Raw genomic sequence first — 23,877 nt, forward strand, 5'->3', positions numbered from 1 at the left:
ACAGAGCAGGCTGGGTTTAGAACCCAGGGCCTCTGACTCCCAGGCCGGTGGAGGAAGCTGAGGAACGATGGGCGAAGAGAGCACATATTATAAGATGGAGCGAGTTTGTGGAGAGTCGTGAAAATCATGGGTTCCAATCCTGACTCCGCCACTTGCCTGCTGTGTGACTTTGGGCAAGTCACTTCACTTCTCTGTGCCTCAGTTACCTCATCTGTAAAATGGGGATGAAGACTGTGAGCCCCACATGGGACAACCTATTCACCTTGTATCTCCCCCCAGCACTTAGAAGTCCCCAGTACAAAGTAAGTGCTTAACAAATACCATCATTTCTATTATTATTATACACAAGTACATGTGTGTATCTCTGGCTCGTTTTTCAGCTAAATGTACAGGTGGGTTTCCTGGTCTACATACCCCAGGGGGTCTTGACTTCTAACCCGGTCAACCTACTTCAGTGATTTCCCTTTAGATATGGTAGTCTACCTTTTCATTTTTAATTTGCCTGAAGATAGGAGCTTGTCCTGTCAGCTATGGCTTAAATGTGGAAGCAGGAGGATGGACTGACAGACCTCTCGAGGGCCCCTGCTTAACTTGATGGTCCTGTATGTGCTGTCAAAGGAGGGACTCCAGGAACATGAAGAGCAGTGTGGCTCAGTGGAAAGAGCCCGGGCTTTGGAGTCAGAGGTCATGTGTTCAAATCCCAGCTCTGCCAATTGTCAGCTGTGTGACTTTGGGCAAGTCACTTAACTTCTTTGGGCCTCAGTTACCTCATCTGTAAAATGGGGATAAAGACTGTGAGCCCCACGTGGGACTACCTGATCACTTTGTAACATCCCCAGCACTTAGAACAGTGCTTTGCACGTCGTCCCCCGGGCCTGGAATGGCCTCCCTCTGCCCATCCACCAAGCTAGCTCTCTTCCTCCCTTCAAGGGCCCTACTGAGAGCTCACCTCCTCCAGGAGGCCTTCCCACACTGAGCCCCTTCCTTCCTCTTCCCCTTGTCCCCCTCTCCATCCCCCCATCTTACCTCCTTCCCTTCCCCACAGCACCTGTATATATGTTTGTACATATTTATTACTATATTTATTTTACTTTTACATATCTATTCTATTTATTTTTGTTAGTATGTTTGGTTTTGTTCTCTGTCTCCCCCTTTTAGACTGTGAGCCAATTGTTGGGTAGGGACTGTCTCTATATGTTGCCAACTTGTACTTCCCAAGCGCTTAGTACAGTGCTCTGCACACAGTAAGTGCTCAATAAATACAATTGATTGATTGATAGTAAGCGCTTAATAAATGCCATTATTATTAATAATTGGGCCGAATAACTCTCTGTTGTTGAATATCTTTCTCCCGGCATTTAGTACAGTCCTCTGGTTCCAGGAGGTATTTAATAAATGCCATCATGACTTGTAGAGCTCTGCTGCTGGTCCAGGGGAAGGAGCTCAGCTCTGGGTGTCAAGAGCCCTGGGTTCTAGCCGCAGTGTCCAGGCCATCAGCGGTGAAGGTTTCTGACCAAAGATCCACCTAGGGCATTCCGTGAGGTGGACGGACCCCTCAGAAATCCTGACAAATTGTTGGCTAACGTGGGCAGCCAAGGCACTATGCCACGGTCACTTGTCATAAACGTGCTGCCCCTCTGCCCGCCCATTTGCTTGTTGCGCTCTGTCCCCCAGCGGTACCCCAACTGGCCAAGGACAAGGGAGCCCTACTGAGAGCTCACCTCCTCCAGGAGGCCTTTCCAGACTGAGCCCCTTCCTTCCTCTCCCCCTTGTCCCCCTCTCCATCCCCCCCATCTTACCTCCTTCCCTTCCCCACAGCACCTGTATATATGTTTGTACATATTTATTACTCTATTTATTTATCTTGTACATATCTATTCTATTTATTTTATTTTGTTAGTATGTTTGGTTTTGTTCTCTGTCTCCCCCTTCTAGACTGTGAGCCCACTGTTGGGTAGGGACTGTCTCTATATGTTGCCAACTTGTACTTCCCAAGCGCTTAGTACAGTGCTCTGCACACAGTAAGAACTCAATAAATACGATTGCTTGATTGATTGATATGTTGCCAACTTGTACTTCCCAAGCGCTTAGTACAGTGCTCTGCACACAGTAAGCGCTCAGTAAATACGATTGATTGATTGATTGATTGAGCCCCAGTGGTATTGCACTATCATCCGTTCCTTCACGCCGAGTTTCAGGATTCCGGCTCGTCTGTCGTCCCTGTCAGGAAGCACCGCCACGATATCTCCTAGGAGCCTACAGCGGGTTGGGTACTGTTCAGAACATGCTCGGGACTCCAGGCCAAGCGAAGCGAAGGCTGTCTTGGATGTCATTTTAAAGCGGGACCTATTTTCAGCCCATCAGAACGCTCACTTGGGGGCTGTCCGTGGGTTTGACCCTATATGAGGGCCACTCCAGGAATTTTAGAGCTTTGCTGCCCCGTTTCCAGATTTCCCAAAGGTTATTTTGATGTATTTGCCAGGCCCGGAAGCTTCATCCCGTCAGGTTGCGTTCCTGTGTTTTCAATCACATTTCTTTAGGGGGCTCTGATTGGCCTTTTAAACTTCCAGCAGACCCTTCAGCTGTCTTGGGTGGTTTAGGATTATCCTGCCTGGAAGCAGAGGGGTGGACTAGATGACCTTTCACCTCTGCTGAGGACGGCGTGCGGCCCAGGAGCCCAAAGGCCTCGGTTCCAATCCCAGCTCTGCCATTTTGATCTTGGGTGAACCACTTAACTACTCTGAACCTCATCTGTAAAATGGGGATTCAATTCTTGTTCTTCCTCCCGTATAGACTGCTAGACCTGTGTGGGTCAGGGACTCTGTCCAACCTGATTATCTTGTTTCTACCACAGTGCTTAATTCAGTGCTTGGGACCCAGTAAGAACTTAAATACTACAGTTATTATTATTCAAAGGGTACTCTGGCTCTTTTAAGTTCTTTGAAGTTAGGGATCTTGCCTGCTAATTCTCTTGTACTCTCCCAAGTACTCAGCAGTGTACCCTGCTCAGACTAAGCACTCAGTAAATACAATTGATTAATTGCCAGTGCTAAATCTAATTAAATTAAGATCAGTCAATGGTATTTGCTGAGTGCTTACCGTGGGGAGCGCACTGTACTAAGCGCTTGGGAGAGTACAGTACAACAGAGTTGGTAGTCAGGTTCCCGGCCCACAAGGAGTTTCCAGTCTAGAGGGGGAGACCATCATTAAAATAAATTACGGCTATGTACACAAGTGTCCTGGGGCTGAGGGCGGGATCAATTCCTTAAAGGACACAAACCTAAGAGCAGGGGTGATGCAAAAGGAAGAGGGAGTTGGGGACAATAATAATAATAATGATGGCATTTGTTAAGCGCTTACTATGTGCAAGCACTGTTCTAAGTGGTGGGGGGGATACAAGATGTTCAAGTTGTCCCACGTGGGGCTCACAGTCTTAATCCCCATTTTACAGATCAGGTGACTGAGGCTCAGAGAAATTAAGTGATTTGCCCAAGGTCACACAGAAGACCTGTGGCGGAGCTGGGATTAGAACCCATGACCTCTGGCTCCCAAGCCCGGGCTCTTTCCACTGAGCCACGCTGCTTCTCTTGGGAAGGCCTCTCGGAAGAGATCAATCAATCGATGGTATTTGAGCGCTTACTGTATGCAGAGCACTAGACTAGCGCTTAGGAGTGAACGGTACAACAGAATCTGCAAACACGTTCCCTGCCCATAACGAGCTTACAGTTTAGTGTTGTGATTTTTAATAAGGTTTTGAGGGTGGGGAGAGTGGTGCACTTTCGGATGTGAAGGGAGAGGGTGTTCTTAATTGAAGTTAGGACCCTCTCTAGACTGTAAGCTCGTTGTGGGCAGGGAATGTGTCTGTTTATTGTTATATTGTACTCTCCCAAGCGCTTAATACATGCTTTGCACACAGTAAGTGCTCAATAAATACGACTGAGTCTTCCCCTGCCTTACCGAGAGCTCCCGGGCCGGGTACTGAAGCAGCGTGAGAAGCAGCGTGGCTCAGTGGAAAGAGCCCGGGCTTTGGAATCAGAGGTCATGGGTTCAAATCCCGGCTCCGCCACTTGTCAGCTGTGTGACTTTGGGCAAGTCACTTCACTTCTCTGGGCCTCAGTTCCCTCATCTGTAAAATGGGGATGAAGACTGTGAGCCCCACGTGGGACAACCTGGTTACCTTGTATCTACCCCAGTGCTTAGAACAGTGCTTGGCACACAGTAAGCGCTTAACAAATACCAACATTATTATTATTATTATTATTATTACTGGCTGTGATGGGGGCAGGGAGCAGGGCCTTGGCCTGCGATCCCCTCTTAGGGTGGGAGAGCCTGCATCATGGTTAAGGAATGTGGCCTGAGGAGGACTGCGTGTCCCATGGCAGGTCGCGGGAAGGTGTCCAGGGGCACTTTGGGAACTTCTGGGTATGGACAACTCCAGTGCCAGCTACCCTGCTATTTCTGAAATTCTGCTGCGTTAGATTTTGCTAAACTGGTAAAAGAGGTATATAAGCAAGTCAAATACAAACTGGAAGGAACCCAGACCTGGGAATCAGAGGTCGTGGGTTGTAATCCCAGCCCTGTCACTTGTCTGCTATGCGATTGTCTTCTATGTGACTTTGGGCAAGTCACCTCACTTCCGTGCCTCAGTCCCTCATCTGTAAAATGGGAATTAGGAGCGGGAGCCCCCATGTGTGACAGGAACTGCGCCCAACCTGATTTGCTTGTATCCACCCCAGCACAGTAAGCGATTAACAAATACCAGAATTATTACTATTATTCTTCCCTGCTGGTGATCAAAACAGAGAGGAGGAGTCGGGAGGACACGAGACGAAACGCCGACTCCTGCGTTTGTGCGGTTCTCTTGCTTCTTGACCGAAGCTCAAGTCGCTTTAAGGAAGGTGAACTGTTAGCGTTTAGTCCGGTGCTCTGCACACAGTAAGCACCTAATCAATACCACTGATTTGATTGAGGAGCAAGCAATTGGAAATGACCTTAAATTGCTGCAAGAATGTGTTCTGGGGGACTTAGAGAAGTACTTCCTGATGAAGGTTCAGTCTACTAAGGGGAGGCATCAAATTTTCAGCCCTAAAGATGTTTAGGCAAAAGAGATTTAAACTTGCACTTTGTGCAGGAGGCTGGCCCTGGAGCTGTGAGCCTATATAAATGATGGGGGAAACTGAGGCCAGGAAGGTGGTGTAGGAGTGACCCATTCAGCATTGCTCAGTGTGTTGGAGCAGCACTGGGCTAATAATAATAATAATGATGGTATTTAAGTGCTTACTATGTGCCAAGCACTGTTCTAAGCACTGGGGTAGGTACAAGGTAATCAGGTTGTCCCACGTAGGGCTCACAGTCTTCATCCCCATTTTACAGATGAGGTATCTGAGGCACAGAGAAGTTAAGTGAATTGCGCAAAGTCAGGTCACTGACAAGTGGCAGAGCCGGGATTAGGACCCATGACCTCTGACTCCCAAGCCCGGCCTTTTTCCACTAAGTCATGCTGCTTCCACAGGCCCCTCACACTTTTTGGGTTTTTTTTTTCCAACTTCTATACTATGTGCCAGGTAATGTACTAAGTACAGTAGAAATGAGCTAATTAGGTTGTACACGCTCCCTGTCAATCAATCAATCAATCAGTCGTATTTATTGAGTGCTTACTGTGTGCAGAGCAGTGTACTAAGCGCTTGGGAAGTACAAGTTGGCAACATATAGAGACAGTCCCTACCCAACAGTGGGCTCACAGTCTAGAAGGGGGAGACAGAGAACAAAACCAAACATACTAACAAAATAAAATAAGTAGAATAGATATGTACAAGTAAAATAAATAAAGAGTAATAAATATGTACAAACATGTATACATATATACAGGTGCTGTGGGGAAGGGAAGGAGGTAAGATGGGGGGGATGGAGGGGGGACGAAGGGGAGAGGAAGGAAGGGGCTCAGTCTGGGAAGGCCTCCTGGAGGAGGTGAGCTCTCAGTAGGGCCTTGAAGGGAGGAAGAGAGCTAGCTTGGCGGATGGGCAGAGGGAGGGCATTCCAGGCCCGGGGGAGGACGTGCGCCGGGGGTCGACAGCGGGACAGGCGAGAACGAGGTACGGTGAGGAGATTAGCAGCAGAGGAGCGGAGGGTGCGGACTGGGCTGGAGAAGGAGAGAAGGGAGGTGAGGTAGGAGGGGGCGAGGGGATGGACAGCCTTGAAGCCCAGGGTGAGGAGTTTCTGCCTGATGCGCAGATTGATTGGTAGCCACTGGAGATTTTTGAGAAGGGGAGTAACATGCCCAGAGCGTTTCTGGACAAAGACGATCCGGGCAGCAGCATGAAGTATGGATTGAAGTGGGGAGAGACACGAGGATGGAAGATGAGAGAGAAGGCTGATGCAGTAGTCCAGACGGGATAGGATGAGAGCTTGAACGAGCAAGGTAGCGGTATGGATGGAGAGGAAAGGGCGGATCTTGGCAATGTTGCGGAGCTGAGACCGGCAGGTTTTGGGCTCATAGTTTTAATCCCCATTTTACAGATGAGGTAACTGAAGCACAGAGTAGTTGAGTGATTTTCCCAGTGTCACCCAGCAGACAAGTGATGGGGCCAGGATTAGAACCTAGGTCCTTCTGACTCCCAGACTCATACTCTGTCCACTAGGCACAAACCCGTTGGTGGGGCCTCACTTTGCTGCTGAACCACGCAAGGCCTGGCAACAAAATGGATGTGACCAAATTGGGTCAAATACAGTTGACTTGCATCCACCCCAGCGCTTAGTACAGTGCCTAGCATATAGTAAGCACTTCAATACCACAATTATTATTATTACTAGTATTATTATTGTTATGGGGCATGGAGTGGGCCTGGTGACCTGCAGGAGATGGCCAATTAAGGAGATGGGGGAATGGGGAGGTGGCTAACCCTCCTGTCCTTTGCTGTTCAGGATGGAGGCTTTTTCCTACACTGTGGGCTCCTGGAGGGCAGGGGCCAGGGCTATTTTATCTACCCAGTGTAGTGCCCAGTACAGCACGGTGATCCTGATTGTGCCAACTATGGAGGTCAGTCATCTGTCAGAGGAAAAGAAAGTGAATCGGGGAGTCTGGACCCCGGATGAGCCAGCCTGTCCCAGGATTCCCTAATGCACCTTCTCCTCCTTCATTCGCAGGGGGGTTACTTTCCCGAGCACGTCAAATCCATGACCAGCCTACGGTGGCTGAAGCTCAACCGGACGGGCTTGTGTTACCTGCCCGAGGAGCTGGCTGCCCTCCAGAAGCTGGTAAGGATCCTGGCCTAGGCCGGACGTTGACGTCCACGTCCCGGCCGAAGCTCTAGCCCAGGCGGCTGAGCCTTTGGAGAGAGGGGTGGGGATGTGGGGCCGCAAAGTCCGGGAGCAGGGCGAGGGGCGCTGCCTCTGTTCCTCAGAGTAAAGCTGGCTTCGTTGCTTTCCCCGACAGGAGCACTTGTCTGTGAGCCACAACAGCCTGACGACGCTCCATGGCGAACTCTCCAGTCTGCCCTGCCTGAGGGTGAGTGATCCGGAGGTGGCATTAACGGTGGCATCTCGGAAGCCACCTCCGGGGCCGGGCGGAGGAAATGGCCCAGCTCGGTCTGTCCCTGCTAGGGGAAGTGTCAGGAAGAAGCTCCTGGGGCAGCACGGGCTCCGTGAAGTGGCAAGGGAGCTAAGCTAAGTTCCTTGGGATCCCCTGGCCACTGCTGCTTCCCTGTGTCCCAACACTGGGAACAGAATCTGGGATCTGATGGAGGGTGCCTAAAGCTGGAAGTCAGAAGGCCTGGTTTCGAGTCCTCTGTTGCTACTAAGGGAACCAAAGGCTGTGGGGCTTAACCTCTCTGGGCCTGTACTTCCTCTCCAGCCTAGCACCCACTCCTTCTCACTAGGCTGGTGTCAGGAGGTGGAACGAAACTCCTGCCTTCCCAACTGTCCAGGGGACAGAACCATCAAGAGCAGGAGCTGAGGGTTCTGGGAGCCCAGCACCCAAGAGCAGGGGGATGGGGGAAGAGCTTGGAGGAACAGGAAGGAAAGTGCTATCCCAATTCTCTGCCCTGGAGTCAGCTGCCATAGCAGCTTTGTCTTGTTTCCCTTTTCACCCACCCCAGTTTCTGTGAGTGTGTATGTGTATGTAGGTGGGGGTGAGGGAAGGGGGGCTTGATCTGGTTTCAGTGCCCGAGGCATTGCAGCCAACGTAGAGTCCAGGAACCTTAGAGGTTCCACATCAGCCCCTTCCATCCTCCCTGGGACCTTGCGAAAGCAAGAGGGTAGTTGAAACTTCATAGTTGCCCATCCACGTCTGCATCAAACAGAAACTCCTCTCTGTCTTCTTCAAAGCACTTAATCATCTGGCCCCTTCCTGCCTCGCCTCCTTACTCTCCTACTATAATGCAGCCCACACCCTTCACTCCTCTAATCCTAACCTTCTCACTGTACCTCAAGCTCATCTGTGACACCGCCAACTTCTCGCCCACATCCTGCCCCTGGCCTGGAACGCCCTCCCTCTCATTCATTCGGTCGTATTTATTGAACGCTTACTGTGTGCAGAGCACTGTACTTAGCGCTCCATATCCGACAATTACTCTCTCCTCCTTCAAAGCATTATTGAAGGTAAATCTCCTCCAAGAGGCCTTCCCTGACTAAGCCCTCCTTTCCTGTTCTCCCACTCCTTTCTGCATCATCTTGACTCTCTCCCCTTATTCCTTCCCCCTCCCAGCCCCACAGCACTTACGTACATATCTGTAATTATATTTAATTATATTGCCTATCTCTACCTCTAGACTGTAAGCTCATTGTGGGCAGGGAATGTGTCTATTATACGTTACTCTCCCAAGTGCATAGTACAGTGCCCTGCACACAGTAAGTGCTCAATAAATACAGTTACTGCCTGATGGACAGGAAGGTCCTCAGGCAGAGGTTGGAAGCATCGCGACTGCCATAGGGGCGGATTTCTTGTGGCTTGGGGTTGCATCACTCCCTTCCGTAGCAGACTGCCCAGAACAGAGAAGCAGGGGTGGAAGACGTGTCCCAACTCCAAGGCTCTCTAGTGCAGATCACTTGTTTTCAGTCCCCATGGTCTTGCAGATCATTAAAAAAAAATCAGTAGCCCCCTAAAATTATCTTCAGATAGCAAAACTCATCCAACTGCTATGCATCCTTCCATCTTCACCCTTTCCTCTTGAGCTTCACATCACTAGATTAAGAGAAGCCAAGCATCTGCCTCCAGCAGATACCCAGAGTCATCCCAACCCAGATTCCCCGGAAAACCAAATTGTGGGCGGTAGAAGAAAGAGGAAGGGGGATACTGTATTTCTTCTAAGGCTACTTTCTTCCTTCTTTGGGTCCTTGGGCATGTGGGCTGGGGTTTATTTCCCTCCGTCTGTATCTGCCTCTTTAATTCCTGTCTGAAAAGCTGTTTTCTGGACTCTCTGTTTTAAAGCTGTAGGCTTCCCCATGACCACCACCCTACCACCCTGAAGAACCCCTGCTGAATTGGGCCTTCCCGTAATGCTCGTGGGCACACAGCCCTCCGGGGCCCTTTCAGCCTAACAGAGTTCCTTGCTCCTGTATTCTCCAGCTATAAGGAAAAGGAGGAGGCCCAGGACAAGAGAGACAGCGGTGAAATTTGGAGCTGCAGATCCAGAACGCTCCTAGGAGGAGTATTCTTATTGGAAAACCCCAGGGCCGAAGGGGTCAGGGAGAGATGGTGTCTAGTGGGAAGAAACTGAGCTCTGGGCGGCCCTTGGCCCTGGGCTCAAACTGTCCAGGGGGATCTCCTTCAACAGACACTCTTACTGGAGCTGTCTGGAGTCCATGCTTCTCTCTCAACCTGGGTGCTGGCCCTGGGAGTCATCTAGAGGAGCCTGACAGTGTGTCTGTGTGTCGGAGAAGCTGAGTTCATTTTGGGGAAAATGAGATAAGCAACAATAACCTGCGCTCTCTCTCTGGGTCTCTATCCCAAGCTGGTGCAGTGTCTGCTGCCTTTTGAGCCCTGCTCCCCCAGGAGTCATAGCTAATCTCCTTCTCCTCCCTCCTCCTCCACCCTCTTCCACCCTCCTCCTCTGTCCTCCTTCCCCTTTCCCCTTCACTGTTTTCTCGGCCTTGTCTTCAGCCCCAGTTGGTTTGTCTCATAGCTCTGCCCATTTTGCCTCTGGGTTTTGGGCCTGAGAGAGAAAAGGAGGAAATGGGGGTTTCCCTGGTGAGTGGTGCGTTTCTGGGTGGTTCTATTTATTTATTTATTTTACTTGTACCTATCTATTCTATTTATTTTATTTTGTTAATATGTTTTGTTTTGTTCTCTGTCTCCCCCTTCTAGACTGTGAGCCCACTGTTGGGTAGGGGACGTCTCTATATATTGCCAACTTGTACTTCCCAAGCGCTTAGTACAGTGCTTTGAACACAGTAAGTGCTCAATAAATACGATTGATGGATTGACTGGCAGGAACCTGCAGTTTGGTCAGGCCCAAGAGTGATAAGGCCAGGAGTTGCCAGCCGAAGGGTAGTAGTCTCTGGCAGCCAGGTCAGGGCCCCGAGGGGCCGGACTAGGCTCTATCTGTCTGGTTGGTGTCTGGGGTCTCCCCCCTGGTGCCTCCTTTGGCTTCCCACCTGAACCGGAGAGCTGTATGTACATATCTGTAATTTATTTGTATTAAGGTCTTTCTCCCCTTCTAGACTGTAAGCTCATTGTGGGCAGGGAATGCGTCTGCTTATTGTTATATTATACTCGCCCAAGCGCTTAATACAGTGCTCTGCATACAGTAAGCGCTCCGTAAATACGATTGAATTCATTCAATCACTCAGTCGTATTTATTGAGCGCTTACTGTGTGTAGAGCACTGGACTAAGCACTTGGGAAGTACAAGTCGGCAACATATAGAGACGGTCCCTACCCAGCAACGGGCTCACAGTTTAGAAGGGGGAGATGGACAACAAAACAAAACATGTAGACAGGTGTCTACATGAATGACTCCATCAGGAGCCACCCCCCACCTTGCCTCTCCAATGCCTCCCAGTCTGCCCTCCTGCTTTGACCTCCTTCGGGGTGGCTGGGCCCGTTAGGGTCACCGTGGCTGGTTTCCTCTCAACAACAGAGTCCTGCTGAAAGTGCTTCCCACCATCCCCCGCCCTGCGCCCTTCCTCTTTCTCTGCATCCCTGCTCCTCCCGCCCTCACTGCCAAGGTAGTCTTCTCCCCATCCAGGACGGGCCTCTGAGCCTGGTCCAGCCAGGAGCGGGACAAGGAGGTGGGTAGGAGGGGCCAATTTTGAGGTTCCCTGCTTGCTCCAGACTTGGAGCCCAGAGATCCCGATACCGTTTTTCCCTCGTTTAAAGGCGATCGTGGCTCGAGCGAACAGCCTGAAGAACTCTGGAGTCCCCGACGACATCTTCCAGCTGGACGACCTCTCGGTGCTGGTAAGTGGCCCCGGGGGCCCCGGAGCCTCCGTCACCGGCAGCAGCCGCGGTGGAGCGGCTTCCATCTGGACTGGCCCTCCTTGGGCTCAAGCGTAGGAGAGTTGTCCTGGGGTTTCGAGCAGGTGCCCTCGGAGACGAAGCTATCGATGGGTCTGTCAGTCGGTTGTATTTATTGAGCACTTACTGTGTGCAGAGCACTGTACTAAGCGCTCATACAGTACAACAATAAGCAGTCACATTCCCTGCCCACGATGAGCTTACCCCAAGCATCCCCAGTCAGGCCCCTGCTGGCCTTGCAGGAGGACCTGTGCTCTCTCCTGTCCATAAATTCTGTCCCTGGGCGATGGCTTGGGCCCAAATATCCAAAGGACAGTGCCAGGAATGGGCCTTGTGACCCCAGGCCTCCTCCAGGGACTTTGTCCCTGGATCATATTATTCTGTCCTGTACAGATGCCAACTCCAGGGCAGCCTAGTGGAAGGAGCCTGGATTTGGGAGTCAGGGGGCCAGGGCTGTAATCCTGCCTCCACCCCTGGCCTGCAGTGAGATTCATTCATTCATTCAATCGTATTTATTAAGCTCTTACTGTGTGCAGAGCACTGTACTAAGCGCTTGGGCAGTACAAGTTGGCAACATCTAGAGACAGTCCCTACCCAACAACAGGCTCACAGTCTAGAAGACCTTGGGCAAATCACTTCTCTGGCTTCAGTTTCCTCATCTGTAAAATGGGGATTCAACACCTCTTCTCCCTTCCCCTTAGTCTGTGAGCCCCATGTTGGTATTTTTTATGGTATTTGTTAAGCGCTTACTATGTGCCAAGCACTGTTCTAAGAGCTGGGGTAGATACAGGATATTCAGGTTGGACACAGTCCCTGTCCCTCACAGGGCTCACAGCCTTAATCCCCATTTTACAGATAAGCTAACTGATGCACAGAGAAGTGAAGTGGATTGCCCAAGGTCACACAGTAGACAAGTGGCAGAGTTGAGATTAGAACTCAGGTCCTTCGGATTCCCAGGTCCGTCCTTAATCCACTAGTCCTCGAACACTTTACTCTGTCCACAGCTCTGTGCTAAGCCTTTGGGAGAGTGCAAGAAAGCAGAGTTGGTTAGATACATTCCCTGCCCACAAGGAGTTTATAATCTAGAGTCACAGTGCCCCTTTTGGTTACTCACTGGGCTTTCCTCGAACCTGGGTCCCAAGATGGGCCGGTCTGTCTGCGCCAGGCCTCAGCCTGCCCCTCTGCTCCCGTTCCCAGGACCTGAGCTACAATCAGCTGACAGAGTGTCCCCGGGAACTGGAGAATGCCAAGAACATGCTGGTCCTCAACCTGAGCCACAATGGGTAAGGGCCTGGGCAGGCCGGCTGCGGGGCCACAGGGCTTGGGGGTGGCGGGGGGAGGTGTGTTTGTGAGAGAGAGAGAGAGACAGAGAGATATCACCTGGTCCTCCCCATACCCTCATCCCACCTCATCGCTCACTGCTTCCAGAAGTGTGGTCAACTCAAAGCCCCGCAATCAGGAACACGTTGAATCCTCCTGGGAAAACCGCTCAGATGGGATCTGAGCGTTGCCGTAGAGACAGGAAGGGGAACCACCTCGTCCCATGGGGGGCCACCAGTGGGTGCTAAGGCCTTGTCACCAGAGTGATCCCTCAGGCCAGGGTGAGAGGAGGGGCTGCGATCCGAGCTTCCAGGCTTACGGGTGGTGAGGGGACCCACTCTCCCTCCTCCTCTCCCCGCCAGCATCGACAACATCCCCAACCAGCTCTTCATCAACCTGACGGATCTGCTGTACCTGGACTTGAGTGACAACCAGCTGGAGAGCCTTCCGCCGCAGATGAGGCGGCTAGTGCACCTCCAGACCCTGGTACTCAACAACAACCCCCTCATGCACGCCCAGCTCAGGTACTGCCTTCTCCACGTCCCCGCGAGTCGCAGGGTGCCGTTGTTCTTGACCTCTGCCCTTTCCACGGTTGGGATGTGAGGGGAGGGGAGCACAAGGGAGCACTAATGTGCTAAAATTCAGGGGCTCTCCCCCGGTGGTGATCCAAGAATGTTGTTCCCATTCCCTCCAAGGGGCAGGGCTGTCCTGGTCCCCTCCCTCTGGCCCCGTGTAGGGGGAAGGTAGGGGCCTTGTGCTCTGAGAGCCACCAGGACTGAGGGGTGGGGGATTTCCAATAATAATAATTGTCGTCTTTGTTCAGCGCTTACTGTGTGCCAAGCACTGTTCAGAGCACTGAGGTAGGTACAAGATTCATTCGTTCAATCGTATTTATTGAGCGCTTACTGTGTGCAGAGCACTGTACTAAGCACTTGGGAAGTACAAGTGGGCAACATATAGAGACGGTATGATGATGATGATCAGGTGATGATCAAGATGATCAGATCCCACATGGGGCTCACAGTCTCAGTAGGAGGGATCACAGGTTTTGAATCCCCGTTTTGCAGGTGAGGGAACTGAGGCATAGAGAAGTGAAGTGACTAGCCAAAGTCACACAGCAGAGAAGTGGCGGAGCCGGGATTAGAACCCAGGTCCTCCGGCTCCCACGCCCGAGCTCTTCCCACTAGGCCACACTGCTTCCAGGGGGAGAGAGCAGTTTTCCCCCTGTCCAACAGCCTTCTTTTAGACTGTGAGCCCGCTGTTGGGTAGGGACTGTCTCTATATGTTGCCAACTTGTACTTCCCAAGCGCTTAGTACAGTGCTCTGCACACAGTAAGCGCTCAATAAATACGATTGATTGATTGATTGATTCCCAGACTGAGCCCCCTCCTTCCTCTCCTCCTCCCCATCCCCCCCGCCCTACCTCCTTCCCCTCCCCACAGCACCTGTATATATGTTTGTACAGATTTATTACTCTATTTATTTTACTTGTACATATTTACTATTCTATTTATTTTGTTAATGATGTGCATATGGCTATAATTCTGTTTATTTTGACGATTTTGACGCCCGTCCACGTGTTTTATCTTGTTGTCTCTCTCCCCCTTCAAGACTGTGAGCCCCTTGTTGGGTAGGGACCGTCTCTATATGTTGCCAACGTGTACTTCCCAAGTGCTTAGTACAGTGCTCTGCACACAGTAAGCGCTCAATAAATATGATTGAATGAATGAATGAATCCCATCCTTCCCTTAGAAGTGAGTTGGGGGTGGAGAGCTGGCTCTCGCTCCCGTTCTCAGGGCAGCAGGCCCAGGGTGGTGGAGCCCCTCTCCTCCCACCCTGGCACCAGCCCAGCCCCCTGGAGAGGCGCCAGGCCAAGAAGACCAGAGCCCCCCCATCTCTGGCTCCGGGGGGGCAGGCCTTTCCCTCCCCATCTCTCCTCAGCCCCTATCTAGGATGGGTGGATCAACCTGCTCCAATTAAGGAATCATTCCTCATATCTTGGTGTTCCCTCTGTCTCTCCATCTCTCCCCCGTCCATAATAATGGACCTGGCAGTCGGAACGGCCCGGGTTCGAATCCCAGCTCCACCACTTGTCTACTGTGTGACCTTAGGCAAGTCACTTCACTTCTCTGTGCCTCAGTTCCCTCATCTGTAAAACGGGGATTAAGACTGTGAGCCCCAAGTGGGTCAGGGATTGTGTCCAACCCAATTTCCTTGTATGCACCTCAGTACTTAGTACAGGGCCTGGCACATGCTAAGTGCTTAAAAACTATTATTATTATCAGTGTTAATAATAATGACAACAATAATAATGACAATTGTGGTATTTAAGTGCTCATTGTGGACCGAACACTGTGCTAAGCACCGGGCAAGCGTAAAATCCACCGAGGCACTGTCCCCATCCAATGTGGGGCTCACTCTCTGGGGGAGGTGTTTCATCTCCATTTTACAGACGAGGAAACTGGGCCACAGAGAAGTTGAGTGACTTGTTTGAGGTCATACGGCAAGCAGATGGAGGAACCAGAGTTCGAACCCAGGTCTCCCGACCCCTGGAACCTTCCCAACCTCCTTAGTCTTCTGTCTGCCCCTTGCCCTTCCTCCTCTTTCCTTGCCCCTGTGAGGAGTCACATCAGGGGCTGGTGAAGCAGTGGAGAGATCTGGAAATCAATGGATGGAATTTTTCGAGCGCTTACAATGTGCAAAGCACAATTCCAAACTCTTGGGAGAGTGCAGTACAACAGAGTTGGCAGAAACCTTCCCTGCCCTCAAAGACCTAACGGTCTAGAAGGGGGGAGATAGCCATTAATATAAGTAAATACTTTATAATACATAACATAAAGATTATGCTCGTAAGTGCCGTGGGGTTGAGGGTGGGGCGAATATCAAATGCCCAAAGGTCACAGATCAAAGTGCATAGATGACACAGAAGGGAGTGGGAGCCAGGGAAAAAGGGGCTCAATCAGGGAAGGCCTTTTGGAGGAGATGGGAACTTAATAATGCTCTGCAGGTGGGGAGAGTGGTGGGCTGGCATATATGGAAGGAGAAGGAGTTCCAGGCTAGGGGGAGGATCAGTCAATCAATCAATCAATCGTATTTATTAAGCGCTTACTGTGTGCAGAGCACTGTACTAAGCACTTGGGAAGTACAAGTTGGCAACATATAGAGACAGTCCCTACCCAACAGTGGGCTCACAGTCTAAAAGTGGGAGACAGAGAACAAAACCAAACGTACTAACAAAATAAAATAAATAGAATAGATATGTACAAGTAAAATAAATAAATCATCATCATCATCATCATCAATCGTATTTATTGAGCGCTTACTATGTGCAGAGCACTGTACTAAGCGCTTGGGAAGTACAAATTGGCAACATATAGAGACAGTCCCTACCCAACAGTGGGCTTACAGTCTAAAAGTGGGAGACAGAGAACAAAACCAAACATACTAACAAAATAAAATAAATAGAATAGATATATACAAGTAAAATAAATAAATCATCATCATCATCATCATCAATTGTATTTATTGAGTGCTTACTATGTGCAGAGCACTGTACTAAGCGCTTGGGAAGTACAAATTGGCAACATATAGAGACAGTCCCTACGCAACAGTGGGCTCACAGTCTAAAAGGCGGAGACAGAGAACAAAACCAAACATACTAACAAAATAAAATACTAATAAAATAAATAAATAGAGTAATAAATATGTACAAACATATATACATATATACAGGTGCTGTGGGGAAGGGAAGGAGGTAAGATGGGGAGGATGTGGGAAAGGGGTCGGTGGCCAGATCAAAGTGTGGAAGGTTGCAATTGTAATTTGTCCATACTGACCACCTTTTGTAAAGAGGCTTGGGCGTTAACAACCCACATGCAGTAAAAGCAGATGAGGGCAGCAAGCTATCTCCTAAGTGGAGTAAGAGCAATCAATGGTATTTAGTGCTTATTGTGTGCAGAGCACTGTACTAAGCAGTTGGGAGAGTACAGTACAACAGAGTTGGTTCCCTACTCACAAGGAGTCCGCCTTGACTTTAAGCTCACTGTGGGCAAGGAGCGTGTCTACCAACTCCACGGTATTGGTTCAGTGCTCCGCATGTAGTAAGCGCTCAACAGATATCATTGACTCCCCTCTAGACTGTGAGCTCGTTGTGGGCAGGGAAAGTGCCTAACAACTCTGTTCTGTTGTACTCTCCCAAGCGCTTGGTACAGTGTTCTGCACCCAGGAAGTGTTCAATATATATGATATATGATTGAAGAAACTTTCGATCTCGAGATAGAAGCTTTCATTAGTGTTTCCTGTGATGCGAACCCGGTTCAGCCACGCTGCCGTCTCCTCCCCGAGGGGCCGGCCAGTCGTGGGTGCCTCTGAGTCTTGTATGGAAGGGGGAGGCTGGACTCCTCTGGATTCCCATCCTGGCCTCCCGGGTGAGATGAGGAAGGCAGGCTCGGCTCCGGGATCACCGGAGCTCCATCAGGGCTCGCCCGCCTTCTCGGCCGGGCCCCGGAACTCAGAGCCTGGCTCCCCACTGAGCCCCGGCCCCGCTTTTTTCTCCATCCCCACTCCCCCCCGCCCCCCACGCTCTCCCCCGCTATGTGGGAGGAGGGAGAAGCCTCTGCCCTTATTATAATAATAATAATGATGGCATTTATTAAGCACTTACTATGTGCAAAGCACTGTTCTAAGCACTGGGGAGGTTACAAGGGTGATCAGGTTGTCCCACGGGGGGCTCCAGTCTTAATCCCCATTTTACAGATGAGGTAACTGAGGCCCAGAGAAGTGAAGTGACTTGCCCAAAGTCTCACAGCTGACAATTGGCGGAGCTGGGATTTGAACCCCTGACCTCTGACTCCGAAGCCCGGCCTCTTTCCACTGAGCCACACTGCTTCTCCCTTGGTGGTCAAGAGCGCTTTTGGCCTTGGCTCAGGCCCCGTTGCCGCCTTTTCCTCCACCAGGCAACTTCCCGCCATGACGGCCCTGCAGACTCTGCACCTGAGGAACACCCAGCGCACCCACAACAACCTTCCCACCAGCCTGGAAGCCCTGAGCAACCTCGCAGGTACTGATCGCGGGGCCGGCCGGAGTTCAGCAACAGCACCCCATTCCTTCCCCCAGCCCTCCTCCTTCCCCTCTCCCTCCTCCTCCTCTCTCCCTCCCCCTGCCACACAGCTCTTCAGACCCCTTTCCCTGGAACCAGGGGATGCTCCCATCGGTCATCTTTTCCCTGCTCACCTCCACATCTGAGGGCAGCAGGGGGGCATGGTTCCTCCCTGCTCTTCCAGGCTCCTCTGGGATACTAGACAGGAACCCTCCCGGGGCCTGTTTCCCCTTGGAGCACTGGAAGAGGGGAAGGAACTGCCCTCCTGTCACTGCTGAGATCCCTGATGGGATCGAGAATAATAATAATAATAACGATGGCATTTATTAAGCGCTTACTATGTGGAAAGTACTGTTCTAAGCGCTGGGGAGGTTACAAGGTGATCAGGTCGTCCCACAGCAGGCTCACGGTCTTCATCCCCGTCTTACAGATGAGGGAACTGAGGCTCAGAGAAGTGAAGTGACTTGCCCAGAGTCACACAGCTGACAGTTGGCAGAGCCGGAATTTGAACCCATGACCTCTAACTCCAAAGCCCCTCATGGAAGCCCCTGGCTTCCCCAGCAGTGGGGCTGGGCTAAGTGTGGGGGCGGCGCCGGGTGCAGGGGACGGTGGGGAGGGGTGTTGGCACTCAGCCCCCGCCCCCCGCTCGGCCAGACGTGGACCTGTCCTGCAATGACCTGCCCCGGGTCCCCGAGTGCCTGTACACCCTCTCTGGCCTGCGCCGCCTGAACCTCAGCAGCAACCAGATCCCGGAGCTCTCCTTGTGCGTCGACCAGTGGACCCAGCTGGAGACCCTGAACCTGTCCCGGAATCTGCTCACCTCGCTGCCCGTATGTGACCGTCGGGGCTCCCCCCATCCCCGGCGCAGGGGCTCGGGGCTCGGGGGCATGCCAGGACTCGGGGGTGGGGAGGAGCTGGCCCTCTCCCCCTGACCTTCGTCTTGGTCCTCAGTCAGCCATCTGCAAGCTGACCAAGCTGAAGAAGCTCTACATAAACTCCAACAAGGTGGACTTCGACGGCATCCCCTCGGGCATCGGCAAGCTGGCCAACCTGGAGGAGTTCATGGCCGCCAACAACAACTTGGAGCTCATCCCGGAGAGTCTGTGCAGGTAGGAGCCGTGACCCCGATTGGGGACGGTGCCAGTGGCTGCCATCTCCTCCGGCTCCCTCCTCCCCTTCCCCGGCTCCCCTGCTCCTGAAGCACCAGAGCTGATCCTGTTCCGGGGACCGCTTGGGAAAGGAGACCCAGGGACCTCCCTCAGTGTCTCGTGCCGGGGTCCGATAACCCGTAGTTAGGAAGCCCGGCTTTGAGGTCTACTCCCGATTCCGCCTGCTGTAGTTCTGTTTTTCATGGACCTGCCCCCGGCACCGGATGCTTGGTGGCAAAACCCTTCCACAAGCCTTCTCTTCTCCAGGCAAGGTCATCCCCGGCCCGTTAACTTTTCTTTCCTAAACCACATTTCCCAACCCTTGATCAATCAGCCAGTCAATCAGTGGTATTTGTTGAGCACTTACCATGTGCAGAGCAGTGTACTAAGTGCCTGGGAGAGTACAAACCAAAAGAATTAGCAGACACATTCCCTGCCCATAATAAACTTAATCCTTCCCAACCCTTAATCCATGCTGTCTCCTGGCCCCTCTCCAGAGAGTCTGCCTCCTACTCTTGAGGTTGTTTTCTCTCCTGGACCCAGGGTTGGGAAATGCTGGGTGGGACCAGAATTGTTGTTAAAAATAATATAATAAGAATTATGGTACTTGTTAAGCACCTACTATGTGCCAATTACTGTTCTAAGCTCTGAGGTAGGTACAGGTTAAGCAGGTTGCACACAGTCCCTGTTCCACATGGGGCTCACGCTTTTAATCCCCATTTTCCAGATGAGGTAACTGAGGCCCAGAGAAGTCAAGTGACTGGCCCAAGGTCACCCAGCAGACATAGGGCGGAGCTGGGATTAGCACCCAGGTCCTCTGATTCCCGGGCCCGACCTCTATCCACTCTAGACTGTGAGCTCGCTGTGGGCAGGGAATATGTCTGTTGTTGTATTGAATTCTCTCAAGCGCTTAGTAGCTTAGCACTCAATAAATGCGATTGAATGAACGAATGAATTAAGCCGTGCTGCTTCTCCATTGGTATTCAGTCTTGGTATTTACTGAGTACCTGATAACAGCAGCGTATGCACTAAATACCTGGGGAAGGGCAGCAGCAACACAAGCCCACCAGCAGTTTATGCCCTAATAATAATGATGGTATTTGTTAAGTGCTTACTATGTGCCAGGCGCTGTACTGAGCACTGGGGTGGATGCAAGCAAATCAGGTTGGACACAGTCCTTGTCCCCCATGGGACTCACAGTCTCGATCCCCATTTTGAAGATGAGGGAACTGAGGCCCAGAGAAGTGAAGTGACTAACCCAAGGTCAAACAGCAGAGTGGCGGAGCTGGGACTAGAACCCATGACCAGTGGCTCTGTCCACTATGCCGTGCTGCTTCTTTCTATTGGGAGCAACAGACTGAAACGGTCCCAGTCTGGGGATAAAAATAAATGCATATGGGGTGATTAGTGGGGTGACTAGTAGCCTTGGCTCACATCCTTCTCCCCTGCTGGGCCCGACTCTTAATCTTCGTCCGTCCCAGGAAGTCTGCCTGTCTGTCTGAGACCCTCCAGATACCCCCAGCCCTGCGGGGAGGGATGATGGCGTGGAGGTCTGCAGGGGACCCAGGCGAGCTGCCCGTCCCGGGGAACAAGTGTCTGTGGGGCCGGGTGAGGTCCACTCAACCCAGTTGGGTTGGGGGAGCCACAATCTGCTGACCCCTCTTCCTCCCTTCCATCTGGCTCGGGACTAGGAAGAGGCTGGATGGGCGTGATGGTGGGGTTTTTGTCTTTGCTGAGCCGGGGAGCTAAAACTGGAACAAAGAAGGACCTGGCCATGTGAAATCACCTCTCCTGCTGTTTCTGCAGCCTGAACCCATCTCGCTGCTGTGGGCTGGGCACACTGGGGGTGGTGGGGTCCGGGGTGGTGGGCCTGGGGGCTTCCTGGATTCCACAAGATCCCCAGTAGCCATCTCAGGGTGCCCCTCCCCACAGGTGCACCAAGCTGAGGAAACTGGTCCTCAACAAGAACCGTCTGATCACGCTTCCAGAGGCCATCCACTTCCTGACGGAAGTCGAGGTGAGCCCGTAGAGGGGGGCTCCCTCTTAGGCATTGTTGCCGTGGCAGGATCCCGGTTTTCCTTCATTGGCCACCCATGGCGAGCACCCTCTGTGTCGGGGGAGGTCATCTCTTTCCTTGCTTTCTGCCCCAACCCTTTCTTCCCCAGGGATGCGGGGAGGGAACCAAACCGGGCTCATGGGTGGAGCCTTGACCTGAGTCCTGGAGGCCCCGGGAATGCTGGGTCCTTTCCTAACCCTGCCCTGGCCACTCTGATTCAGTCCTGCCAAAGTTTTCCATCTGTAATAGGTGTGCTATCTGTTAAGGGCTTGCTGCATGCCAAGCACCATACTAAGCTCTGGGGTAGATTCCAGATAATCAGGTTGGACACAGTCCTTTTCCCATGGTCTGTCATCTGTGCAATGGGGGTGTTGCTCTCTACTTCCTTGGCTCAGTGAGGAGGATGGGAAAGTGGCTGAAGCAAACCAAGAGTGTTTCCCTGAGCAGGGACTCGCCGGTGCCTGTGTTCATGAGGAAGAGGAGGAGCCTCTGAGGCAGCATCCGTGTTCTGTTTCTGATTGGATCCCTGGATCTGTGTGTCTGACTGCTCTCGACCCCCAGAACAGAGCTTCTTTCCTTGTCAGGGCAAGGAGAGGGAGTGCCCACTTGGGTTCCCAGCCTGCCTTGTGGTCTTGTCCCCCCAGATCCTGGATGTGCGGGAGAACCCCAACCTGGTGATGCCCCCAAAGCCCGCGGACCGCACCTCGGAGTGGTACAACATCGACTTCTCCCTGCAGAACCAGCTGCGGCTGGCTGGTGCCTCCCCTGCCACCGTGGCAGCTGCCGGGGCGGGTGAGCTCTCTTCTCCCTCATGCCCCATCCCTTTCCCCTCCACTCTCCTTCCTGGGTGCCCCCAAGTGTGATAACCTTCAGGATGCCATGCTCCGCAGGCCGTGGGGGTAGGGATGCTAGTTGGCCAGAAGCAGCGGAGATGGCAAGGTGGGATTGGAGGGCCCCCAGCTGGATGGGGTCAACTGGTTTTTCCAGGAAGATGGTAGAGGGAATCTGGTCAATGGACAACTAGTATCTACTGAACGCTTCAGGGCAGAGCCCTGTCCTAAGGCCTTGGGAGGAAAGGGGCCAAATATCTAATTTTTTTTTTTTAATGGTTAAGTGCTTATTATGTGCCAGGCACTGAACTAAGCTCTAGGGTACGTACAAGCTAAGCAGGTTGGGCACAGTCCCTGTCCCATATGGGGCTCACAGTCTTCATCCCCATTTTACAAATGAGGTAACAGTCACAGAAAAGTAAAGTGACTTGCCCAAGGTCACCCAGCTGACAGGTAGAGAAGCTGGGATCAGATCCCAGGACCTTCTGACTCCCGGGCCTGTGGTCTATCCTCATCTGTAAAATGGGGATTAAGACTCTGAGCCTCGCCGGAGACAACCTGATTACCTCATATCTGCCCCAGCGCTTAGGACAGTGTTTGCCACATAGTAAGCACTTAACAAATACCACCATCATCATTATTATTGTTATCATCATCCACTAGGCCACATTGCTTCTCAAGTAGTTTCCAATCGAGCAAGATTTTTTTGGCTCACTCCAGCAGCCAGGCATTGGGCCAGCTGCAGCCTTTTACCCTGTCCTGACTCGGCAGAAGAGTGGACAGAGCCAGGGGACTGGCTGAGACCTCGATGTACTCAGCGACTTCCCTCTCCCTCCCGTCCCCCCAGGCAGCGGCCCCAAAGACCCCCTGGCTCGCAAGATGCGCCTGCGACGGCGTAAAGACTCGGCCCAAGACGACCAGGCGAAGCAGGTGCTGAAAGGCATGTCAGATGTGGCCCAGGAGAAGAACAAGAAGCTGGAGGTAGGAGCTGCGGAGATGGGAAGGTCCCATCCCCCAGGGCTCTGCTCCTCCCACCGAGGGGCCAGGAGCCCCTGGTGCCCTGGACCGCCGGACCTGGGGTGCTCTGGAGGCTCTGGAGCGCAGGCCGAGTGGCCAGCAGCTGGGTAAATGACTCGTGGGCGCCTAAGTCGGGTGGGAGGAGGAGTTGGGTTGGACTCTCCCAGCCTGCCCTCACCTCATCAGCCAAGGGGCCGGCTTCCACTCGCTTTTGGTGGTCGGGTTTGGCCTGGGACCCTCCCCTCTTAGGGCCGCCGGGGTCCTCAGGAGGCCTAGAGCAGATCTGGATTTGCATGGATGAGTGAGGGCCAGTCCAGAACCAGCTGAGCTGGAAGGGGCTCTTCCTAAATCTAGGGTTTGGTGCAGAACCAGGCCTGGTGAAGGCCCACAGCCAGGTGGGAAGGGTTTGGCTTTCTGGGACGAGTCCCACGAGCAAGAGGCTCTGCTTTCATAAGCACCAACCTTCAGGAGGTCTTGGGGGAGGCTCTAGCAGTGTTTCCCTCCAGCCCCAACACCACTCCCCGCACCAACACACACACGTCCCACCCACCCCCAGCTCCCTCTCTGACAGCAGTTTAGAACTGACCCTCTTGGGAACTGTGGGAGAGGCCAACCCTACCTGACAGCCTGTTCTCCATCCACGCCCCCCCCGACCCCTCTCCCCAAACACCAGGAGAACCTGGATGTGAAGTCTGCAGACTCCAAGACCCGGCGTTGGGACCAGAGCCTGGAGAAGCCCCAGCTGGACTACTCGGAGTTCTTCACGGAGGACGTGGGGCAGCTGCCCGGCCTGACCATCTGGCAGATCGAGAACTTCGTCCCCACCCAGGTGGATGACGCTTTCCACGGCAAGTTCTATGAGGCCGACTGCTACATTGTGCTGAAGGTAAGAGGGGGCCGGGTCCGAGGATCTGGGCCGGGGCCCGCTGCGGGGAGGGGTGGCTCTTCCAGCGTGCG

General features: G+C 52.4%; 1 protein-coding gene across 1 annotated transcript in view; it reads left to right on the plus strand.

Moving 5' to 3' along the window:
• FLII (FLII actin remodeling protein) overlaps nucleotides 1–23,877 on the plus strand; it is a 43,853-nt gene that overhangs the window by 11,020 nt on the left and 8,956 nt on the right. The window contains exons 3-14 of the mRNA XM_038763069.1: nucleotides 7,144–7,254; nucleotides 7,433–7,504; nucleotides 11,314–11,394; nucleotides 12,649–12,734; nucleotides 13,134–13,295; nucleotides 17,727–17,830; nucleotides 18,524–18,699; nucleotides 18,821–18,978; nucleotides 20,950–21,034; nucleotides 21,718–21,865; nucleotides 22,751–22,884; nucleotides 23,594–23,806. Coding sequence (XP_038618997.1) covers nucleotides 7,144–7,254; nucleotides 7,433–7,504; nucleotides 11,314–11,394; nucleotides 12,649–12,734; nucleotides 13,134–13,295; nucleotides 17,727–17,830; nucleotides 18,524–18,699; nucleotides 18,821–18,978; nucleotides 20,950–21,034; nucleotides 21,718–21,865; nucleotides 22,751–22,884; nucleotides 23,594–23,806 — 1,530 coding nt within the window. The remainder of the gene's footprint in view (nucleotides 1–7,143; nucleotides 7,255–7,432; nucleotides 7,505–11,313; nucleotides 11,395–12,648; nucleotides 12,735–13,133; nucleotides 13,296–17,726; nucleotides 17,831–18,523; nucleotides 18,700–18,820; nucleotides 18,979–20,949; nucleotides 21,035–21,717; nucleotides 21,866–22,750; nucleotides 22,885–23,593; nucleotides 23,807–23,877) is intronic.

This window comes from Tachyglossus aculeatus, chromosome 21 (genome assembly GCF_015852505.1).
Source record: "Tachyglossus aculeatus isolate mTacAcu1 chromosome 21, mTacAcu1.pri, whole genome shotgun sequence".
In the NCBI taxonomy this organism is placed as follows: domain Eukaryota; kingdom Metazoa; phylum Chordata; class Mammalia; order Monotremata; family Tachyglossidae; genus Tachyglossus; species Tachyglossus aculeatus.